At 34.7% G+C, this 23,308-nt stretch overlaps 1 protein-coding gene across 1 annotated transcript; it reads left to right on the top strand.

Annotated features, from left to right (window-relative positions):
* Positions 1 to 358: 358 nt before the first annotated feature.
* Positions 359 to 17,121, top strand: LOC142345836 (uncharacterized). Its single transcript, XM_075398244.1, has 3 exons — positions 359 to 5,998; positions 13,978 to 14,250; positions 16,152 to 17,121. The coding sequence occupies exons 1-3, from the start codon at positions 5,416 to 5,418 to the stop codon at positions 16,970 to 16,972; spliced, it is 1,677 nt and encodes a 558-aa protein (XP_075254359.1). The 5' UTR covers positions 359 to 5,415; the 3' UTR covers positions 16,973 to 17,121.
* Positions 17,122 to 23,308: the final 6,187 nt, after the last annotated feature.

Here is a 23,308-nt window from a genome sequence, read left to right as displayed (position 1 = left end):
GCACCGACCTTAATAGATTTACCCTTGACCGACTTTTATATGTTATGATTTTGATAATATAAAGACCTCAATTTATTGACAAGATCTGTTTTTATGAATATTTCATAAGCGGCAGTTGGGAGTTTGTTCGGCTAAGGGTGCATTCTGTTAATTTGGGGCTGTAGTGCCGTTGGTTTAAGTCAACAGAGTATGTATAAGTATTAAGAATAAAACACATCAAGTGAGCTTTTATCTTGTGCTTTTTTCATGTCTATTTTGTAAATATGTACTACAAAAAGCTGTATAAGTGTACTAATGTGACTATAATATGAAGTAAAGTGCACCTCAAATATATTCGACTCGTGTTGTCTGGGAATTTTTTGGTGTGTTTGAATTCGCTCTTTGTCTTTAACCAGAAGCGATGGTGCCGCTCTCTTTATTACAACTGCAGACTGAGTCTATTACATAGCGCCAGAACACACACACACACACACACACACACACACACCACTAAGCGATACTAACCACACACACACACATACATACATACATATATACCACTTATATAATTACTATCTCGCTCTCGAAAAAATAATCGACAAAATTCCAAATTTTTTTTCTTAATTACCTGCGCCGAATTAACACAACAAACGCTCTGTTAGTTTTTTCATTATATCATTTTACACTTCATTAGCCTTTATGCACTCCGCTTAGTTGCGTTTTTGTAACTTATCGATTTTGGCTCATTTTTGGTAATTTTTGATGATATTTTGTGTATCTATCCAGAAAGAGACGGATATTGTGATTCCAACTCCGGATTGTTTACAAAAGCAGTCATTTATTATTTATCAAAACAACATAAACAAACAAAAAGCCTATAAGCTCAGCTATTTTCATGAGAAATCGGCTTCTATTCAAGTACATTCCACGCAGTTATCCTTCACGCTCGTGTAAACTCTAAAAAAAAACCTCTTCACACATTTTCGCGTAGAGTTCATGCTCAAATTTCAGCCGCACTTTTTCCGTGAAAAATTTTGGTTCAACATTTTACAATTCCAGCTCCGCTTGTTAAAAATTATTTTTATCGCTAATAAGGCTAATTAGCGAAAAAAAAACTTGCTTGTTACTTACTTGATGTTATATCTATTTCCTTAGTATCAATTTTCCAAATTTACTTAAAGTGAAGTTATTGAAGTAAAAAGAAAGCTTGTCTAAAATAAGCTTTGTTTTCCTTCGGCAGCATAATTTTGTTTTAATTAGAGTTGATTTTATCTGACTTTAGTTAGTAGTAGGCCTCTGGTTTTGTTTTTGTAGACAAGGATTAGCTCAATTATTTACAGATCAGTCCTAATCAATCAGAAATACATTAGCTATTGTTAGCGTCAGTTATTCTCTACTTTCTTCTCAAGTTTGGTTGTTGAACTTTTGAGCGTCTCGCATTTTGGCGACATAATTTGTAATTTGCGTCGCTTTATTTTCTTTTTCAGCTTAATCTCGCGTCTAGATTTGGGTTTCAGTTTACCTACACCGTCGACTTGGGCAAGATAATAGCAGCCGGCTAAAATCGGGATAGCAGCAACTCCCTCGCTTCATAAAGCGGGCTTTAGGCGGAATTTAGTGAAAATAATTTAATTTTACAAATTGGGAAATTTACCCTTACTCTCTCTCTCTATTGCCCACAATCCTTAAGCAGTCTTAAGGCATTATAAATTACTAACTTAGTACTAACTTGTACTAACTTGGTGGGAATTTGGGGCGAATTATTTGTTATTACTTTGGAAAAGTTTTGTTTCATATGTCGATGTAACGTCTTATAACCCAATTTATAGTCTTGTAGTTAAACTATCCAAGTTGGTAAATCCCCTGGTTATAATAACTTATTATAACTATAAACTTTACCTACTTTATCATTTGTAACCAGCCTTCCAGTCTTCAAATTGGGGGGATTGACGAGAGAGAGAGAGAGAGAGAGAGAGAGGGAAATTATCGAAGGAATGGAAACAAGCTTTGTTTATTTTTATTTTTCTCTGATCCGGAAAGTGACTTTACCTGTCTACTTGGGTTAATTTAGCCCAGAGGTAAAACCCAACTGAAGAGAAGGAGTTTGTTTGGATTTAAGTGTCGTTTAAATTATTGTACTAACTAGAAGCAACCCCCTGCTCGTTATTATAACTAAAGTTATCATAACTAAATAAACAGACACGGTCCCCTGCTTACCTATGCTTATATTAACAACCCCCACCCACGACCCACAATCGACCTTATTAGTACAAAATTGACCTGTTTTAGGAGACCATTGTTGTTTTCTTACAAATATTGTTATTTTAACACGGTTAAAAAACACATCAGCTCACCATCCAGAAATCAAATTACGAGACAAAAGGAAAAATTTACATCCAAAGTGAAGTTACACATTCAAACTTAATTTTTCAACATTTTTTTACTGCTAGCTGATTTTTTAATTTTTGGAAATTAATTCTAATTTATAGCTTTCCTTTTGGCTTTTACATCGCTTTGAGGGCTCCAATTTGGTGACGTCATCAGACATATTGCAATTATTTAGTTGCATTGCAAAAAAGAGAGTATTTTGCAGTTATTTACTTTGAAAAAAGTTGGAATTTGAAGGACGCGTAATTAGGAGTGAGGAGAACTAAATGCACACAATACATATTACTACTGTAGTCGTGGGTGATTAGCGTTGCGTAAGTGCATCCCAGACAACGGAAAGACAGTCACGGTGACTTTGTGTCTCTTTCAGTCTAATTATAATCCATCTATCGGACTAGACATCGTTCCCTGCTCTTATGACTACGAGTTATAACTAGTAATAACTAGGAGAGAGATAAATTGATCTCCCAGTTAGAGAGACTACCAATCGACTTAGAGGCACCGTAATTGACTTGTGTGGCGTCGTGTCTCCCGGTAGCCAAGCGGAGCTTCCTTTTCTCTCCTTTTTAGCCCGGAATTATAACAACCATAATTGAGCAGCAATTGATATTATAACTATTACTACTCATCTCTCTATCTATCTGTCTGTCTGGTTTTCGGTTATTATAAACCGTGCCGGTTGTTACCAACACAATACAACCTTGTTATAATAAACTTCCCCTCGCTTTACCAAACTTATCCCAGTTATTAGTCATAACCAGCTTTGTTATTATGATAAGAAAACTACAAAATAGTCAGCAATTTCGGTGATTAAAAAGTTTACTAATTTGGCGTTGTTTTTAGATTTGTTATAAGATTTTGTTTCAAGTTTTAAAATTCGAATTTTAAATTCTGCTTGATAAAGAATTCTTAAAATTTCTTGTTGAAAATTCTTAAAAATCGGTTAAAATAGCTGATTGCTTTAATTGATTCCACTCCCACGTTTTACAATTATCTCTCATTGAGTTAAGTTTTGCCGAGTTTTGTTCGAGTAGAGACAAATGTCGTCAGAAAAATTGAAAATGTCTTTTAAGTTTGAGACAGAAAAACTGGAAAAAAGCCGCCGTCCTTTCGTTTGAACTCCGCAAGTTCCGCAGATAGATTTCTGGCTCTGACCAAAAGTGCTTTCCATTTTTTCCACGGCGTCTGGCCAGTTGGGGAAGAAAAGAGAGCTAGAATAAGGAGGAAAAGGAAAGCGAGTAGTGGTTCAAGTGGATTATTGTTGGACTGTTAGAACAAGTTAATGCACAAGTGATTACAAATAGTTATTACCTAGTTATTACATAGTTATTGTAAGTTATTATACTTAGTCAAGACCATTTGACTGTGACAGCAGACGAGGAAGCAGCAGGGATTTTAAAATAATATAAGAGCGGATCCCCCCCCCTTTCTTTCCTCTCTCGATTGTATTACCCCTCTCTCACTAAGCTGATCGCCTAATCAGTCCTGTAAAATCAAACCCCCTCCCCGCAAACCCTACGCATACACCAAACCAAACAATTCAACCACCAACAGCAGCCCCCCTCTTCTTTTTGCTTATGTTCCTTGCTGAAATACCTACTGCCAATTTCAGCCTAAACCTCAAACAAAAACTATCTTTGCTCGCTTTCGCTCTTGGACAAAATTGGCAGAAATTGCAAGTGAAACTAGAAATTAAAGAGTTTTCGTTTTTATAAGCATTAGCCATGATTTCCTTCTCTTAACTCTATTCAGCTATAGAGTAGCAATTGGTGAGTGGAGATTTATTTGACTGTAATAACTTTTAAATTCCCAAATTATGGTCCCTTTGAGGCTTGTTGCGTCGTCTATTCTGGCCCTGGCGCACACAATCACACACGAATGTGCCTCTTATATTTTGATTTGGGTAAATCCAAAGTAAAGATCATATTGTTACATTATACAACATTATACACTTAGTGTCTCTTTAATTCATTCCACAAGTGAACACTGTTTAGCCCATTTTGCCCAAAGTCACCCGGGCTCAACTCTTCCCATTCCATAACTTTCCAATCAGTATAAAGTAACCAGTCCAAATTCACAACACATGGGCTCAATTTACAAATTTATTTAGTCTTACCTCAATTTATTTTATCCATTATCCCACAGGGCTATCCTGAGCCCACTTCTACTCAACTGAGCTAAGTGCCCGATTTATAGGACCCCGCTTCCCGCCACAAAATTTGCCCAATCTTCCTCCACTTTTCAAAATATATCGGGGGAATTACTTATTTATAACCGATATGAGTTATAACTAGCTCTCTCTTTCTACCCAATAACTTCTTCTACAGCCAACTAGAGCTCCCCCATAAAGGCTGCCGGCTATTTTTGCAGTAAACAATAACTTCCCCCATTGTTTACGCCGCAATTTGGTTGGATCGCGGTTGCTAAATAAGCAAAAAAGCAATTTACTCTTAAATAATTTGCCTCAGAGGTAACTTTACAATCTCAACTCAAGAGCTCTTAACCATTGATTACTGCACTGTATAACTACTTCCTTTATCAAAAATGATGTTTTTTATCCTTCATGAGTTATAAACCGCAGTTCGCGCGTGCTCTGCTCGTAAGTACAAAAACGAATCTGAATTGAAAGAGCAGGAAACAGCATTGTTATAAAAATAATAAACATCAATTATAAACTCAATTTTCCTCAAAATTAAATCATTCAAAACTATACAGCTTTTTATCGTACGCTTGTTTCTTTTTGTGACTTACTTTACTAGAATTGTGAAAAGCTACAATTTGTTCAATTTTACAACTCTTTCTATTCAACACTCTCTATCTATCTCTCCCCTTCCGCTATTGCAGTTTTTCACGCTTTCTCGCTTTTATCCATAAATTTATTCATATATTTCCTTCCTTTTCGCACTCCCAATTATTTTCCTGGTCTTGCTTTGTGCGAATAAAATAAAGCAGGGAAAATATTGACTAACATCACTCAATTTAAAAGCGAGGAAAAGTCAATTATTTTACATAGATCAATATTACTTTTGGGAGGTTACAGCTTCCAACATGTTTAAGTCTCACTCGAAGCAATTTAAAAGCCCCCTCACGTCCAATCAATTTCCCATAATTCCTTGGGAAAAGTGGGGGCAAAGCAGCATTCAATTAAGTGACGTAGCGAACAATAACTTTTCTCATGATTATGATGATGAAGGGGATAAAATGTCGTCTGCTGAAAATTGTGGAATAAGCGAAAGGAAGCAATCATTATCACAACCCACTTACCTGTACTCCAAGCGGAGGAAGAGGAAAAAACAACACGGATATTTGTTCACGCTCCATCCCCATTTTGTGCACTTTTCCCCGGATTATTCATCATTATCCGATTGTTTCAGCATATTTTGTGTATTGTTGTTATCCCGTGTTGGGAATTTGAGCCATTTTCTCTTTACTTTATTTGCATATTTGTCATCAACTGCAATGAGGCATTCTTCTCCTAGCTTTGATAAACAACAACAACAACACCCGCAACAACACCACTTTATTACCGTCTCCAAAATGTTGCCACATTCGGGCATGTTGTTTCGCGTGCTCTTCATGATTCTGCTTTTTGGACATTTTGACGTGACTTCTGCCGACCCTATTTATAAAGGTGAGTTACCTTTAAAGAATCTATTCTCACTACGAGTCTTTAAAGATCATCAATAAGTTTTAATGTCCTGTTTGTACATGATTCGTCTTGAATACTCAACCGTTATCTAGCGTAACTGAAATCTAGCACTCATGAACAAAAAACTGATCCCAAGGATGTCACAAGTCTGAAATCTGTGCTTGGACGGAAATTTGGGGGATCTTTAAATGATGTTCCTCAACAGACGGATTTCGTTAAGAGAAGAAACATCCCCAAAGCACTCATATAATTCATTACCTGTATTATAAAATCGTTTATATAAATCTCTTTTGTTTAATCAAAATTCAGTTTAACATTTTAGTTCAATCAGAGTAATTTCTGAACAACTTGATCATTATTATTAGTATCTACGATTACAGTGGCTGACGGATATATGTATTTAAGTTAAGTAGAGAATTTAGATGGGATTTGTTCTTTGAGAAAAAAAAGTTTTGTTCAGTTGTCATTTTAGGATCAAAGAAAGCTCTTACCCATTTAGCTTGGGATTGAAAAAAAGAACAGGCCCTTGTTGTCTATAATTGGATTCACAATTTGAGCACCTTAGTTTGAGTAAGTAACTCTATAGTGTGAAAAGGTGAGTATCTTAAAGTAGTAAAAACTGTAGAAAATTAAAGAGTATCTCAAGCAATGTACACCAGCATAGGAAAAAATGGGGAAAAAATCAACATTCACAAATTTTGATATCTTTCCATACATTAAATTATACATATGAAATCTTTCCTTTCAATTGAAAAAATTCTTCTGTGAAAAAAAAGTAAATTACAGCCAAACAGGTCTCAATAAATAATTCGCACAACTAGGATTCACTCAACATATAAATGGATGCCACGAAGTTTCTTCTAGTGATCAATCTAAGCAGTTAAATACGGCACAAATTTGGAAAACATCAATTGCATGAAAATTTGGCATTGAATTAACTCAAATGGAAAATCATTCCTGCAGCAAAAGACGAGGCCCTTGTTGTCTAGAATTAGATGTGGCAATTTGAGCATGTTGGTTTCAGTAAGTAACTTTTTAGTGTGAAAAGGTGAGTATCTTAAATTAGCAAAAGCTGTAGTAAAAGCTGGAGGAAATGGGATTCTGTAGAAAAAATTGAATTCTTCAGAAAAATTAATTTCCATTACTTTCATATCTTTGGGAAGGGGAACAAAAGCAAGGGCTGTAAAGATTTCCGTTGGAATGAGGACTTTTAATCAAAATTAGAGATCAAATTCATCTTTTCAAAGTGTAGACAGGCAAATTTGACAGTTATTAAAACACCTTGATGAAAGAAATGTTATGAAAGTAATGAAGTTTGATCCCATTTGTTCTTATGCTGATTTACATTGCTTCAGCTACTCTACCTTTTACTACAGTTTTTACTATTTTGAGATACTCACCTTTTCACACTAAAAAGTTACTTACTTAAACTAACATGCTCAAACTGCGACATCCAATTATAGACAACAAGGGCCTCGTCTTTGGTTGCAGGAATGTTTTTGCATTTGAGTTAATTCAATGCCAAATTTTCATGCTTTTGATTTTTTCCAAATTTGTGCCGTATTTAACTGCTTAGATTGATCACTAGAAGAAACTTTGTGGCATCATTTATATGTTGTGTGAATCCTATTTGTGCCAATTATTTGTTGAGACTGGTTTGGCTGTAATTTGCGTTTTTTTTTTCACATAAATTTTTGACAAAATGGCCTTGACCATACAGATTTGCGTGATTCTTTGTGCTCATGGTTAGTGTGGTTTAAAAATTGATCTTTATGGAGCTTCCGTTTTGGGACATCAAATCATCATCAAAGTGTTTTCTGTAGAATTTTTTAAAATTATTTTTAAAATTTTTTTAATGATTGAAGTATTGTTCGTTTCTGATGTTTTTTCCAACAGTGCTGGTCGAGTTAAATTGTTAAATTCTTCATTTTGTAATTATCAAGTCTCAAAATTCTGTTTACCTGTTGTGAATTTGAATATTAGCTACAGTACACGAGTGGTGACTCTAATCATCCCCTTTGTTTACTTTGGGCGTCCGTCTTAAACAAACACAAACATTGTCAATATACGCTTTTGAAGCCGCTCAAAAAACGTTTATGCGGTCAGCTTTCATAGCTTGTGAGTCTATTATGTATTATATTAGTCAAACATAGTGTAGATTAAGTAATTTGTTTAAAAATTGCATTTTTATGGAGCTTTCTAGCCTCAAGTGTTGTCTTTTATGAAAACAAAACTGCACATTTGCTATTCTTAAACAACAATTACTCTAATCACAGAGTGTATATATTAAACTTGTTACATTCTCTAATGCAAAATTTATGAGAGAGCTTAGAAAAACAAAACAGATACAAATTAGATTTGAAAACAAGAAGCACGGCTATTAAAAATAGAACATTAAGCCATTGTAAAAAACAGAAAAGCATCATTTGAATTATACTCTTTTATGTATTTGGAAATCTATGCTTATGGCCTTAATGAGGCAATATAAATCACGCCATTTGTCATAAAATTGTGTTTTTTATACTGTCTTACAAAAATCCCTCTGCGAAAGGCATATCTACAACAAACTGTTCCCATGACTTGCTTTCCATGCTATCGATTCCCAGAGGAAGAAAACAAAACTACAACAAATGTTCAAAGTCCTTTTTGATCTGCGGTTTATCCCTTCCGTGATTTCCACTCATCAAACGACTTCCATCGCGCGTATTTCGCGTCATAAACAAAGGGAAACAAACCAAGTGGTGATGAAAACAACAGCTTGAACAAAAAGGGGAAAGGGAAACAAAAACACCATTCACAGATGTACTAAACAAGCGTTTCATCCTGCCTTTTATTCTCAATCCCAGGTCAAATGGCTAACATCTTTGATCCTAAAATGTCAACTGAACAAAAATTATTCGATTCTCAAAAAAATCCGATCTAACTTATCTGCTTAAATTAGATAGGTATATCTGACAACCAGTGCAGTTGTAGAGAGACCAATATTAATGATCAGATTGTTTTTAATGATATGCCTGTTATCAAATTTGGCTGGGCTGCTACAGATCTCACAATACGGGATCTCTTTATGTATGCCAGTCAAACTTGACAAAAGATATAACAAATCGAAGGCAAAGATATATGCCTAAGACCTGTCTGTGCTATAAGTCTCAATTTAAAATAGTTGGGGGGCTGAAAGTGGCTTTCGTAATACTACACTGTCTGTACTTTGAAATGATAAATTTGATCTCTATTCCTTATTGGATGTCCTCATTCCAATCGAAATTCTCTCAGCTCTTGCTTTTGTTCCCTTTTGTTTGTGATTTGTTTCACATTTTGCCTTTGATTAGATATGGTTGTACGCTTGTTAATGAACTGGCCGCTTATAGGGCGAGACAAATGAGATATAAAATTGATAGACAACAAAATTTCTATAGCCTAAACTCTATGCAAAAAAAACTAATAATGCCATTTGAGGCGCTGGTACTATGACTTCAAGTTTTTTGGCACGGCATATTATTGACCAAAATCCCTGTGCTGTAGCAGCCCAACTGTGGTATTAGCTAACTCCGTATACTGTTCAAGAATTAAAGCTTAGATGACTTCAAACCACTATCTCCAGAACTGCGGCCATGCGTGTTACCGTTGTACCAACGCTCTGGTTAAGTAGCAACTTTGTTAGCTTGATAAACCACAAGCTGAGTTATTACACTACTCCGTTCTCAAACGCGTTGATTTAACACAACTCAAACGCCAACTCAACTAAGGCTTCATACACCAAGGTTATTACAGTGTAAAGGTGACTGAAGTTGTTAAAGATTTTTGGTTTTGATAGTAGTAGTAGTGGTATTTTCTTGACAATCTTTAATCAATAGAAATCCGAACCTTTATGCGAAATTTGGTTGGGTTTCGAAAGCAAGCGATAGAACAAATGATTGCAGCTTGTTTTTGTGAAAAAGTAAGTGAACTTTGTTAAGGTTCTTGAGTTAAGTAGTAAAGCAAAAGGGATTGGTTCTGCGCGTTCCAACGTAATGTTCCAAACCGTTAAAAAGCCAACAAAAGTAAAAAATTATAAATCAGTTTTTTTGCAGACACCTATCCCCGACTGATTTTCTCTACATATTTAGATCGCACATTTGCCCATTATTATGTTTTTAAGTAAATGTATAAAACGGTTTGAAAATGCGAGAATGATTAGTTTTATGTCCTTAAATGGACATTAATACTTTTTTTTCAATTTTGTTGCATCTTTTCTGAGTTTCACTTTGGGACGTATTTGCATCGCTAGATAAACTTTTATGGAATGTGTGCTTCTTGATCAATAAATACATTTTTCTCATGACAAAGTGGAAAAAATATTGCAAATTTTTTTCATTTTTTAGGTTTCTACTGATGAGCTAATTTTCTGCGACCTTTAATGCCAGCACTTTAAGTTATTATTTCAACAATGCGTAAACTGCATATTTGAACTCTGTGAAGTCTATTAATGAACTCAAGAGTACGAAGAGTAAAAACTGGAGAGAAATGAAACATTTATACAGATTCACATCTTGTTTTTCATCAAAAATATGAAAAGTCTCCAAAAAAGTCCAGAAATAATTTTGGAAGGTTGGAAGTCTGAATATTTTACACGCTGACCGCACTTCATTTTTTTGCATGAAGACATTGAATGACGTTACTGGTAATTTATAAGATAGAACAAAAACTCTAGAAAATTTTAGGAGAATATGCAAAAAATCAATTAAGTGTTTCCCGCAGATCCTCATAACATTTTAGGAGCATGTTTTCAGCAGCGTATTGCTATTTGGCAGATACCATTTTTTGCTGCAGTATTATATTTAATCCATTAAAATAATCGATACAAATTTGTTTTAAAGCTTTTGGTAGATATTCGCGACTTAAAGGCCGCTCATTCAGATAAAAAATTTAAGTCATCATATTAGTGAAATTATCCGATTTATGCCAAGTTGCACATCAACTGTTTCTAAAACTGTTATTGCTCAAGACCTATAATGAATTCAAAGCTATAAGAAACATTTTAAAAATGTAAAGCGCCATCAAATAGACGCCAATTTCGAAAGTGCTTTGACATCATGGTGCCTCAGAAAAGCTTAGGGAACACTGGCATATTCTGGCATTACCAACTGAGATGCCAAGGACACAGTTTGAGACAAATTGTGATTGAAAGGTTCTTATATCACAACTTGTGCCAAACTATCACTTCGCTAAGGAGGCAAATATAACACTAAGAATAAACGATCGATAAGCTGCATGGCAAAATATATATTAACGTTCTGTATATCATGTTTATTCCAACGGAAAAAAAATTGGCATTTTTTTGCGTTGTCTCATACCATTTTTGAGTTGAATACTCTGGTTTTTTGACCTAGACTTTTTGTTTTGAAGCAATTTAAACAACAAATTACCCTCAAAAACCGCACCCCAAAACATTGAATCGATGACATATATTTTATAAATTCTGATTATTATCAGAGAATTGAATCGGACTAATTAAAAAAATAATTTAAGAAACTCGTATTGTGATTAGTTGTGGTCAGTTATAAATGCGTGCCAGCGCTGCACATGTTATAGCTTTCTGATCAGAAAACTCGAGGAATACCTTGAAAAAAAATGAATTGTAATTAATTTAGAAAAAATAATTGTGCAATTTCTTGTTTGTTTTTGTATGTATTCGAAGTTTTTTGGATTTTTTTTGCACAGCTGAGCAAGAAATGCTATCTATGTTAAAAGCAAAAGCGTAAAAAGTAGAAGCCGGCTATAGTATTTTCGGAAAAGTATTTTTCTTTCTCAATAAGGATAAAATTAGACAAATATGTGTAACTAAAAGAAACAATGGAATCTTTTAATAAAATAAGTGCTCACAAAAGAAAGTAACTTGAAAGTGCTTTAGTTGGAAATAGAACAGCAACAGTTTTGTTTTTTACATGTTGAAATTGTGAAAAACTAGCTGTTAAGACTGTGATTAGACTTGTATAGTAGCCAAGGAGTGGCGAGATATTGAAGTATTGCAACCGAGTAAGAAACTGATACTTCGATGATGGATTCAGGTGCTTTGTTATTTGTTTTTCTTTCGTATCTAAGTTTCTTAAATTCATTTAATTTATATGCAAGATGATTCGCTGGCCTCAAAAAGAAGTTCTATGGAAAGCCTGAAAAGTTCTTAGAACAACTAAAGCTTTCAAAGACTGTCTTCGCTCACAATTTGAAAAAGTTTGGTGTTTACTCCAAAAATTTTGTTCACTTTTTATTATATCGAATCAAGAGGTCTGTATGACAATAATTAGTCTTTTACGCAGTCATGTGTTTTGTTTATTTATATTTGATGCCAATAGAGATAATAATAAAAATAATGAATTTAACTAAGCATGGTTACAACTATCTTGGTAGTCTCCGCTACGGAGAGTAATTGTTCAACTGAAAAGTTCGTTTTCGAACACATTCCATCCTGAAGGATAGCATCTGTACTTAAGACTTTTTCTGGCTTCGACTCTTAGTAGCATTGAATTTCTTTTTTGAATAAAGAGGGGTGTTTTTTTATTTTTTATCCGCTGTTGGTCGTTATTTGTTGTTTTTTTTATTCGTTGTTGTTTTTAATAGATGAAATTTTTATTCATTGTTGTTATTTTTTATTACGTGTTTTAAAAATATTTTTCCACGTGTTCCATTTTTGACACCAATCAGTTTCAACACATGATTTTATATCAGTTGCGCTAGCTAAGTTCTCTCTTAATTACTTACATTATCCACATCTATACAACTTGATGTGCCAGGTTTCGTCGGTATTCAACTTTAAAAATTGCTAATGTTTCTCCCTATTTTTTTCAACGCGTTTTTTATCAACGTTTTTTTGATCATGAGTCGATGAATGTGCCGTGGAGGTTGCTGTCATAATTAAAGCAAATTTGTTTTTGCACAGAAGTTAATTAGTGTTGAGCTCTTTCTCGTCAGAACAACTTTGTTGGCATTGATTCACATTTGAAAGATGCTAAAACTTAGAAGTAAGTTTTCATTGCGGTTCATTTGATGTTCTGAGATAATCTCTCCAACCGTGATTGGTTGCATTAGTTTGTTTTGCAATCATTTTGCACACTTTTTGAGTTGTTCCCATCTGAACAACTCGAGGTTTGGTTCCAGGTTCTACCAGCTTTCATCAAAAAAAATATGCAAAATTTTGCGGCAAATTTTTTTGTTTTTCTCGACAATTATTGTTGTCTTGTTTGCATTTTTTTAGATCATTTTTTAATCTTGAGCTGAAGCAATCTTAAATTTAAATTGGTCTGGGTCCTGTTTATCATTGTGATATTATTTTTTAAATCAAAGTTTAATTTAGAAGTTAAACAGTCGATCGCAATCCCAAGTATTTATCATCCGTCATCTCTCTACGCCCTCTTGCCTTCTATAAAAAATCATTCAACCTTTGAGCAATGGCCGTTTCTTCCTTTATCATGACGTTTTCAAGGGTTTCATCTCCCCGCTCATTGGGTAAATCAAAAATAAAGATGACGAGTTAGCGTGATAGCCAAGAGGTAAGGTGTGTGAATGACACGGCAATGATCGATAGTTTGATCCCCTGCCTCCGTGAAGCTGTCTGTGTGAAGATAAGCTCTTACTGAACCATAGCTTCAGGTTAACCATAGCGAGACCAATGTTGGCTGCAATAATGGTACCACGTGAAAGTTGCAGACGCAAAAAAAGTGGCCATAGTCACCAAAAAAGAGCATTCATGCTCATCAAATGAACAGTCTGATATGTGGGGAATAATTGAAAAAGGACAGCTGAGAACAGGTTACTGTTAATACACTGCAGACTGAAAGCCTAATGCTGCTCCACTGCGATTGCGCAGAAACGAATTATTATTATTATTTAATTACTGTGTGCTAGATGAGTTATACCTTTTATGAGCTCAAAACACATGCTATTTCTCAAGTATCTAGAATAATTGTGTTGTTGTTGTGTTTCAGGAGTGACTTGTTTCTGTAGCCTTCAAAAGTGTCAGATGACAAGCAACATGTGCACGAGTTACTTCGGCTGTTACCAGATGAACTTCCTAGTTCCAGGAGATGCCTCTAAGAACTCACCCCCCTCCACCTTCACAGCAATCGCAGCCTGTATCGAGAGTAGGGCACAGAACACAACCCACTGTGGGCCAGACCAGCTCTACAGACAGAGTTCACCCAATACTCAAATCAAGTGCTGTACCTCCAACCTGTGCAACAATGTTAACTATTTGAACGGTTAGTTCGCCATCCTATAAAACCTATTAACCCCGGTTACAAAAAAACCCTTTGGAAAAACCCACGTAATTTTAGGTAGGAAAAAATTACAAGGAAAAATGCAACCCCCCCCCCCCCACACACACACACACACACACACACACACACACACACACACACACACGCACACACACGCACGCACGCACGCACACACACACACACACACACACACACACACACACACACGCACACACACACACACACACACACGCACGCACACACACACGCACACACACACACACACACACACGCACACACACACACACGCACGCACACACACACACACACACACACACACATACACACACACACACACACGCACACACACACACACACACACACACACACGCACGCACGCACACACACACACACACACACACGCACACACACACACACACGCACACACACACACACACACGCACACACACACACACACACACACACGCACACACACACACACACACACACACGCACACACACACACACACACACACACACACACACGCACGCACGCACACACACTCACACACACACACACACACACACAGAGAGAGAGAATTAAACACTAGCGGCCCGTGGGAGTTAATATGAAACTATCACCGAACGAACTAACACCACCGAAATTCGATGTTAAAGTTGGGGTTTATTTCCGAGTGGGTATGTTTGCTAGATCCATTAAACCACCTATGATATTAATCATGCTCGTACAAAAGGGGCCTTGATCATATCCTCGGAGGTGAGGGGGGGGGGGTAAAAGTTCTCAATCATTATTTTGGACATCAGTTAAAATTTTATGTTGAAGCTGAGCATTCTTCAATGAGCGCGATTCAACAATCACGAAAAAATCAAACTGAATTTTAATTAGACCGTAAAGAGAAAGCATTGATTACACCATTTTCTTTTAAGATCTTAATTTCGATGAAAATAAAAAATAAAAATTAATTTAAATAAAAAATTGAGTCGCTCATAATATTTATATTGCACGCTAAAGGAGATCAGAGTGAAAATGTTCGTTTATATTTTTTCACTTCAATTATGATTTCATGTTAATTTTAAACTTGATACGCATAAAACAAGAAGCGTGATTCCTTAAAATCTTATCACAAGAGATTTTTTGAATACACCATTTTCACTTCAACACTTTAAATTACTTGTTAAGCTTTGCTTTAGCGTTTTTCATCCATATGTTTTAAAAGTATTTAGTAAACTAACGAAATCAAACTTGTGTTGATGAAAGCTAACAATTCTGTTAGTTTATTTAGGCATATGGTTGTATTTAGCAACAGCTTTTGATGATAGAAGTCATGACCTTAAAACTTGTAAAAAACGCATATAAAATAACGAGGGCGCCGATCTAGTCGAATTGGCGTCCAGTACAATGAGGAAAAATGAGAAAGAAGAGAAAGAAAGCCGATGAATGGCATAATATCACACTTTCCTTTGTTCACTTTTAAATGCATTGCTTGAAACTCACTTTTCACCAAAAAATAACGATGTTTTTCTATCGTTAGTCTCAACCTCCCGACGGGGGGGGGGGGGGGGTACGTACGGATGGTACCGCATTCCGACCACAAAAAAAGATACCCACCACCCGGCCGCTTAATATCGCAATATGATGGTCTACCAGAAAACTGATTTCACTCGCCGTTTCTTATATTAGGAAAATTTGAGCAATTGATTTTGTCGGCCAATCAGACTTGTCGCCAATCAGCATTGACGTCATTCGTAAAAACTAATTGAACCAGCATTTTCATTGCGTTGTGATAATTGATGTGATATTATATGAACAACATTGAAATACTTTGAACAAGTGAATAAACTAATGAACAAAATTGTTTTCATGGATTATTGCTCCATTTCAGACAATCAACATCACCTGTCCTCTCAATCTAACAAACCCCATCAGAGGTACAACATAAACAACGCAAACAACAACTTCGCTTCTTCGACATCACTGGACATGCAATCAAGCTACTCAAACAACAACAATAACAACAATCAAAATGGTAATCAACTTCAAAACTACAATACAGACGGTGAAGGCGATGACAGCTCTTTATGGACGAGCGACTTTTGGTTCCGAATTGCCGTCATAACAGTTCCTATAACGGGAGCTGTCATTCTTGTATTCTTAATCATAGTCGCTATTAAACTCCTACGCCAGGAAGATTTACGGCACAAAATGTTAGCACAGCAGAAGATGCAAACGTTGAGTGCTTTACATCGCGGCTGCACCGAACACTACTGCCATTTAACAGGATCTATTGCGTCACAGAGCGATGCTGACGTCAGCAAGTGTGATAAACTATCAGCCAATAAGAATTCAGTATGCCAATACTCGCCTACACGACAAGTACCGCCTTTAACCCCGCCTTACAAAGCAAACTTCAACACGAACAACCCTTCTCACTTAATGCCTACAATAATATCTTCAGGAAATTTGAGCCCGTATGCTAAATGTGATACTATCCAAGTTAAACCGGTGGTAACCCGCCCTCCAGACATTTGCGAATGCCACAGCCCAGGAATGGGCCCGGCCCAGATCTTAGCCAACCCTAGAAGTTCTACGAGTCGTCCTGTTTACAACAATAACATCAACAGCAGCAATACAAGTGTAAACAATGTGATAAACAATAATATGTACAGAATTCAAAACACTACCTATGCTACTGAACACGTTTGAGTTGATAATGTTGACACAAGCAGACTAAATAATAATTTTGGAACTGTTGCTTCAGCGTTTTATTTTGTACTAGCTAAAATAGTTTAATTAATTACAGCGACTTTTGATAAAATTATTTTTGTTATTGCAATTCAATATGATAAATTTAAGGTGTTTTTCTTATAAGACAAAGTAATTGTTCCAACCCTTCCTGAAATCAGGCAAGGAACTTAACAGCAGTCCGACTTTTTCCAAAGACAATTGGGGTCGATTAATATCTTTTTGCAACGAAATAAATGTGGTTTTATAATAAAGCATTTGAAAAGCTGAATGGATTGTTGAAGAAACATTTTCAATTTTTTTTCTCAAGGAAAAATTGGCGTCTGGATTTCTCAAAATATATTTTTACATTTTTCACATCTCAAATACGTCTTGATAATTTAACATCAGATTCTAAACACCCGGTACATGTAAAATCTGGAAAATAAATGTCTATAAGATGCACAAAAGTCGTCTTTAAGGAATTGCTCGGGAAGAATAAAAGCAACTTCAGTTGTTATTGAACGTCACCTCACAAAATTTTTTAAAAAAATAGGCAGAAAAATCAAATTTGCCATCCTTACAATTATTCATCCAGTTGAACCATCATGTTGAAAACTTTATAGGTTGTAATATAAACAGTTCGTTTGCCAAAAACTGTTGTCGCGTTTTTCAGATATTATGGTTCATCTTTGAGCTATTCAAATCGTTTATTTTACGACTTGACGATGTGTTATAGTGATCCTTTGCTTTTCAATCAGTTAAGTGTCACTGAAAGAATTTAGGTCAATATGTTGAACAAAAGTGAAAACAAAAGAGAAAAATAGATTTATTCACTTCAGTTTTCAAAGTAGTTTTTAGGTTTAGCTGCACCCTTTTCAGTCAAAGCAATTTTTTCAAATGTTTTAACTACCAATTTCAGTTGTGGAACTTTTTCTGACCAACTGAAGGCAAAAAATGTAATTTAGATGCAATTTGGAACTGTTTGCCATTTTTACTGCCTGAAGCTATTACTGATATTTTTTGTAATATGTTTCAGGTTTCAACAGCAGTTAGGGTATTTCATGGTAGGAAATAGTACTTGTAGTAATTTTTGTTAACATTCAATTGATTAATATTAATTTTTGGTTTGTTTAAAAGTTGAAGTAATCCTAAACAAATTGTGGCCTCTTGTTGAATTTTTTGCCCCGTTCTTCAATTTTTATGCTTTTTGTAATAGATATACTTGTTTTTCACTATTTAATCTAAAACTATACAACTGGTTTTGTATTAAAAAATTACGTTTCCAGGTTTTCAGGGTCATTTTCACTGAAATAATCTCTAAAAATCTTTTTTCCTGATATTTTATTGTTTCGCTTTTTATTTATTGTGTATTTTGTCTCTGACAAGTATTGGGCGAGTCACTGATCGAAAAGAATAATTTACGACAAATATTTAAAAATAGTTGATGAGAATAACTTTTTTGGAAATTTTTTCTGAGTTTTGTAAAGAACTCTTTTCCTTTCCTTGTCTTCAATTTGGTTCTGTACGTTCTACTCGTGTTTTTTTGCCTCAGAGAATAGTTCTTTATGGGAAAAAACTATTTGTTTTCCCTAATCATAGCAACATGGTAACTCAGCGCCGAATCATAGTATTTCTCAGTCTGCAATTACTATGAACGTATTCTGATCATGCCACTTTTTATCATGAAAAAAGTAATTTCAGACAAAATTTTTTTAAAGACAGCAATGAATATTAAAACTTAGCGAAGGCTGGCCAGAATTGGTTTTGAAACTGTTCACCCTCTCATCAGCGCTCAAATCAGAGTAAAATAGACCTGTACAGAAAAAAAACGGCAATAAGTTAATCTTGCAAGAAAATCAAAAAAGCATAATAGTTGAATTAATTTCATATACCGTTACTATCATGCTTGATAGTGATTTTTAAAATGGAGTAATTTCAGTTCAATGAAAGAATTTGATCCCATGAACTCCAGTGGCTTTTGAGATCCAGGATTTCTGTAAAATTAGCAATTGCAACTTCTGCCATCAGTCGTTTCGGAGTCAATTTGCCAAAAATATTTCATCAGATTTTTTTCTCCTGGAGGTTTGACTGTTGTTTATTTAACCTCGCTCTAGTAGAGTTTCGAAATACATAGTGTACATAAGTAGTAAATTCTATTTCTTAATGAGTAATTGTCGTAGAGGGCCGATAGGAATATCTACTTGAAAATTTATATAAAACATTTACCTTATTTTTTCTTATACTAAAAATTATAGCAGCCGGCACGTAGCCTAAGCACAAAACACAAACCAGCAGAAATAAATTTTGTTTGCCTTCGAAATTCGACAATCGTATATAACCAATTATTTATTATCTAATTAAACCAATTCTCGTTCCTCAAATCGCTGTTTCCGTTGTTACCAACCAAATCGTGCCTTTGAAAACTCCAGTAAAATTGACAATTATGAAAATGGAAATAAACACACCTGATAGTAACAACGAACTGATTCGATAGCTAAGCCATGATTTAATGAAAAGTAATAGTTACTCAATGTCTCCAACCGACTACTGGGCTTCCAGGACATCCGCTTATCCTGGGTTGCTGCTGCTGAGAATCCTGGTGAACCAGGAAAAGTGCTGCAGAACGCTGCTGCTGGTTGGCAACTGATGGTGGGGAATCCTGGTTGGCCAGGAAATAAACTAGGTTGCGGAGTGCCGCTTGTCGTTGGTTGTTGCTGCTGTTGGGGAAAATTGTTGACCAGAAAGGCTGTGGGTCCATCGAGTTCTGGGTGGGGAATATCGTTGATCACAATAGTTGGCGATCCACCGGGGTCTGGCTGAGCAATTTGTTGACCGAAATGACATGGGTTCCACCAATGTCTGAGTAGAGATGCTTCTAACGTTGGTATGCCAAGTCGTGGAAGCCCAGTAGTCGGTTGGAGCAATTGAATATCTATTACTTTTATTAAATCATGGCTTAGCTACCGAATCAAAACGTTTTTACTATCACGTGTGTTTATTTCCATATTCATCATCGTCAATTTTGCGGGATTTCTCAAAGGCACAATATTTTTGGTAACATCTGTTGTACTTTTGTTAATGTTTTAACAACTAAAAGAATGGTATAATTTCCTTTCAAATTTCGTTTACCTATGACTTAGTTTTTGTTTAGTGTTCAATTTTTTCACAAGTATTTTTCTCTGTTCCCACCCACTATTGTGGCGGAAGAAGTATATTCACTTGTTTTTTCGTGAATAATTACCGATTGATATAATTATCGTACAAGAGTTGTGAGGGATATTATCAGAAAGCTCGTCAATAGAAGAAAATCAAATTCAAAAGATTTTGTTGATTTTCGCTTTTTACGAGGAGTCAAGCAGGTTTAAAAATTTGTGAACTTTAGGCTCACTTTCTTTGCTTTGTTCAGAGTTTTCGTATTTTTTACAATCAGCTGAAAAATTCATTGTTTTTCCTCTAGAAACGGACAAAAAATCTTAAAATGGTCTCATTTGTTACAAATTGAAATTTAAAAGAGAGATGCTGAGTTGTCTGAATAAACAATTCGAGAAAACAATTGGCATAAACTTTTTGAAATAAAACATTTTTTCAAATTTTCCACCTATGAGATGTGAACGGAAAAGTTTTTTATCAAGATGTGAGTGGAATTGAATTTTGATTTTGATTTTGAGGAATTTTGTTTTCTACGAGAAAAAGTCGTGTTTCTCAAAAATCACTCAATTTTGTGTGGAACATTTAACTTCGGTTACCTGGATCGCTTAAAACAGTTCTCCCTAATCATTGGAAAATCTAACAAAAAATATCTAATAATAGTTATTATAATTGTTCTACAATTAAAAGGTGCCATTGAAAGAAAACCTGATCAATCGATTTTAGATCATACGACAACAAATAAAAAGTGCACTGTTGTGTCTGAAGGAAATTTGAAGCTTCCCAAGTTTTGGTACATGAATTGCAGGAGCTTCAATGATTAAACATCAGCAAGTCTTTCATCTTTTGGAAAGTCTAGAAACTTCAATCCTTGATGTTATCAAAACCTTGCTGTACAAAAGAGTAAATTTCTTCATTTTTTCCGCACTTTGTTCACCAAGCAAAATCATTTTTAATTAGTCTACAGAGAGGTTGAGGGTTAGTTATTTGGGCTTGCAAACGGTTAACAATAATAATTAGGACTGATTCGAAAAAGACCATTCAAAGGTTTTTTGAGCCAATTTTGATTGAAACCGATAAGATTCTAACAGTAAAATTATACTTTAGTGCAGCATGATGACCAAATGCGTATCTTTCTATATTCTCCTATATGAAGTGATAGTAGAAAATAAATTTCTTATAAACATAGTCTATCTATATTTGAAGATTGTAATTTAGACCCATTGTGTCCAAAAGTGAAAGTCACTTGATATATCTAAAGCAAATATGAGCTATGTTACGTTAATATTCTCAAAGCAACATTGACAAATGGTAAAAATTGTTCGGTATGCAACCAGTGTTTTATTTCGAAGACATGAATTTTTGAAGGCATCCTTCCAGACTTGCTTCTTCGAGATGATCACTTCATTATTGGGTATCAATCTTGAAAAAAGAAAGATGACAGTCATATTAAAAAAAGTTCTTGAAGCGTAATACCAATATACATTTGATATTAATTTTCAATCGCGATATTGCGTTAATGCACATGTCATTTTTGATCCAGACATAATAGCCATTTGTAATCTTAGCTTTCTGGGTTATAAGCATTTTTGAACAGAATCTGTGTTTTCATGCACCCCTGAAGATTGTAGAAAATGAAACGAAGAAACAAAAAAAATAACAAAAAAGACATGGTCTCATTGATGAAAAAACCTTTGATAACAACTTGAACAATCGATTACAGCTTGAACATTTGATTCACCACTAACGTTTCAATGACCTAATTGACAAAAATTGATTTGGATAAAAAACTGCAATCCTGTCTCATTGAAATCTTTTCATTAACAGAACAAAGAAACCGCTGCGGCGTGGAAAACAGAAATGACGTGAAATTTTTTGAACTGAGGAAAGAAGATTCAACTCAATATCTGTAGATTTTTTTTGATTAAATTAAAATAACATGAATTCGAAGAGAATGCGAAAATCATTATTCAGCTATCTCATTTTTAAATAAAAAACAAGGTGCTTGAAAAGCTATAGCAAAGTCAGATTGGTCTACCGTAAATTACGGTGTTCTTCATGGAACTGTCATGTTTTCCATAAAAATTATGCATTATTTCAACGGTTTCAGTGAGGCTGTATCAAAAACTTTTGACGTTTCACAGACTAAAGTTTGCCCGCGATACAGCAGGCCTATATCATGCAGAAAACACAAAGCACGTTTTTAACTACGAACTCAATATGCTTTAAACAAAACAGATCAATTTATGAAACAAAAACGTGTTGACCTTGAATAAGGGAAAAATGCGGTTAATGGTTTTCCAAAAGATATAATGGAAATCATTCAATATTCCAAATTAACAGAAGAGTTGGAAAACATCCAAAACGTTTTGATGTTCTTATGTAAATTTGGAAAAGAAGCTGGCACATCAAAATAAATCAATCAAAGTTATCAGTAAATTGTTTTCAGCTTTAAGATAATTCTATTTGGTTCATCATCAAGTATCATTGAACGAAGAATTTGTTACAGATCACTTGCACTGTCTCATTAGATCTTAGGGTGATTTTTTTCAAATATTTTATTATCTTACTCCATCGATCGAAGTAAAAAAATATGTGAACTGGGGTGAAAAAAATTGTGTTCTAAAGACCAAATACAATACTGCCAGAAATCTACTGGCAGTTAGAAAAAGTCTTGCAGTAGAACTCCAAATAAGTGTCTTTAAACAAGTTTTGCAGGAATTTTTAAGAGATACAGAAAATTCCAAATAACATTTTAAATTTAAACGTTTAGAAAGTATGCCAATTATAGTAAGCAAATGTACCCATAAACTTTTCTTTGAACCAAAATGAAAATCGAAATTGAGTAATTGTTCAACTGTACGTAAATTTATTCGAATATGGATTCCATTTCCAATTGACTTTAAAAACAAATTCTTAGAGACCAAAAATATACAAGAATTTATACTAGAAATACATTAAGAACAGGAAAAAAATCCAATAGACAGAAGAGTAGCAGCATTTCGAATAGCTTTTTAATTTTGTTCAAAAAATCGGAAACTTAAATTGTTATGATTTCTGACATGCAAAAATATTCAGGTGATTAATTATATTTGCAAGATAAAATAATCAAGTGCATGAAACGATCTGTAACCAACAATTGGCGCCCTTTGACTAATTTGTATCGTT

The sequence above is a fragment of the Convolutriloba macropyga genome, chromosome 9 (genome assembly GCF_964194025.1).
Source record: "Convolutriloba macropyga chromosome 9, txConMacr16.3, whole genome shotgun sequence".
Lineage (NCBI taxonomy): Eukaryota > Metazoa > Xenacoelomorpha > Acoela > Convolutidae > Convolutriloba > Convolutriloba macropyga.
Note: the sequence above shows the minus strand (reverse complement) of the source record. Positions and strands in the feature narration are given on the sequence as shown.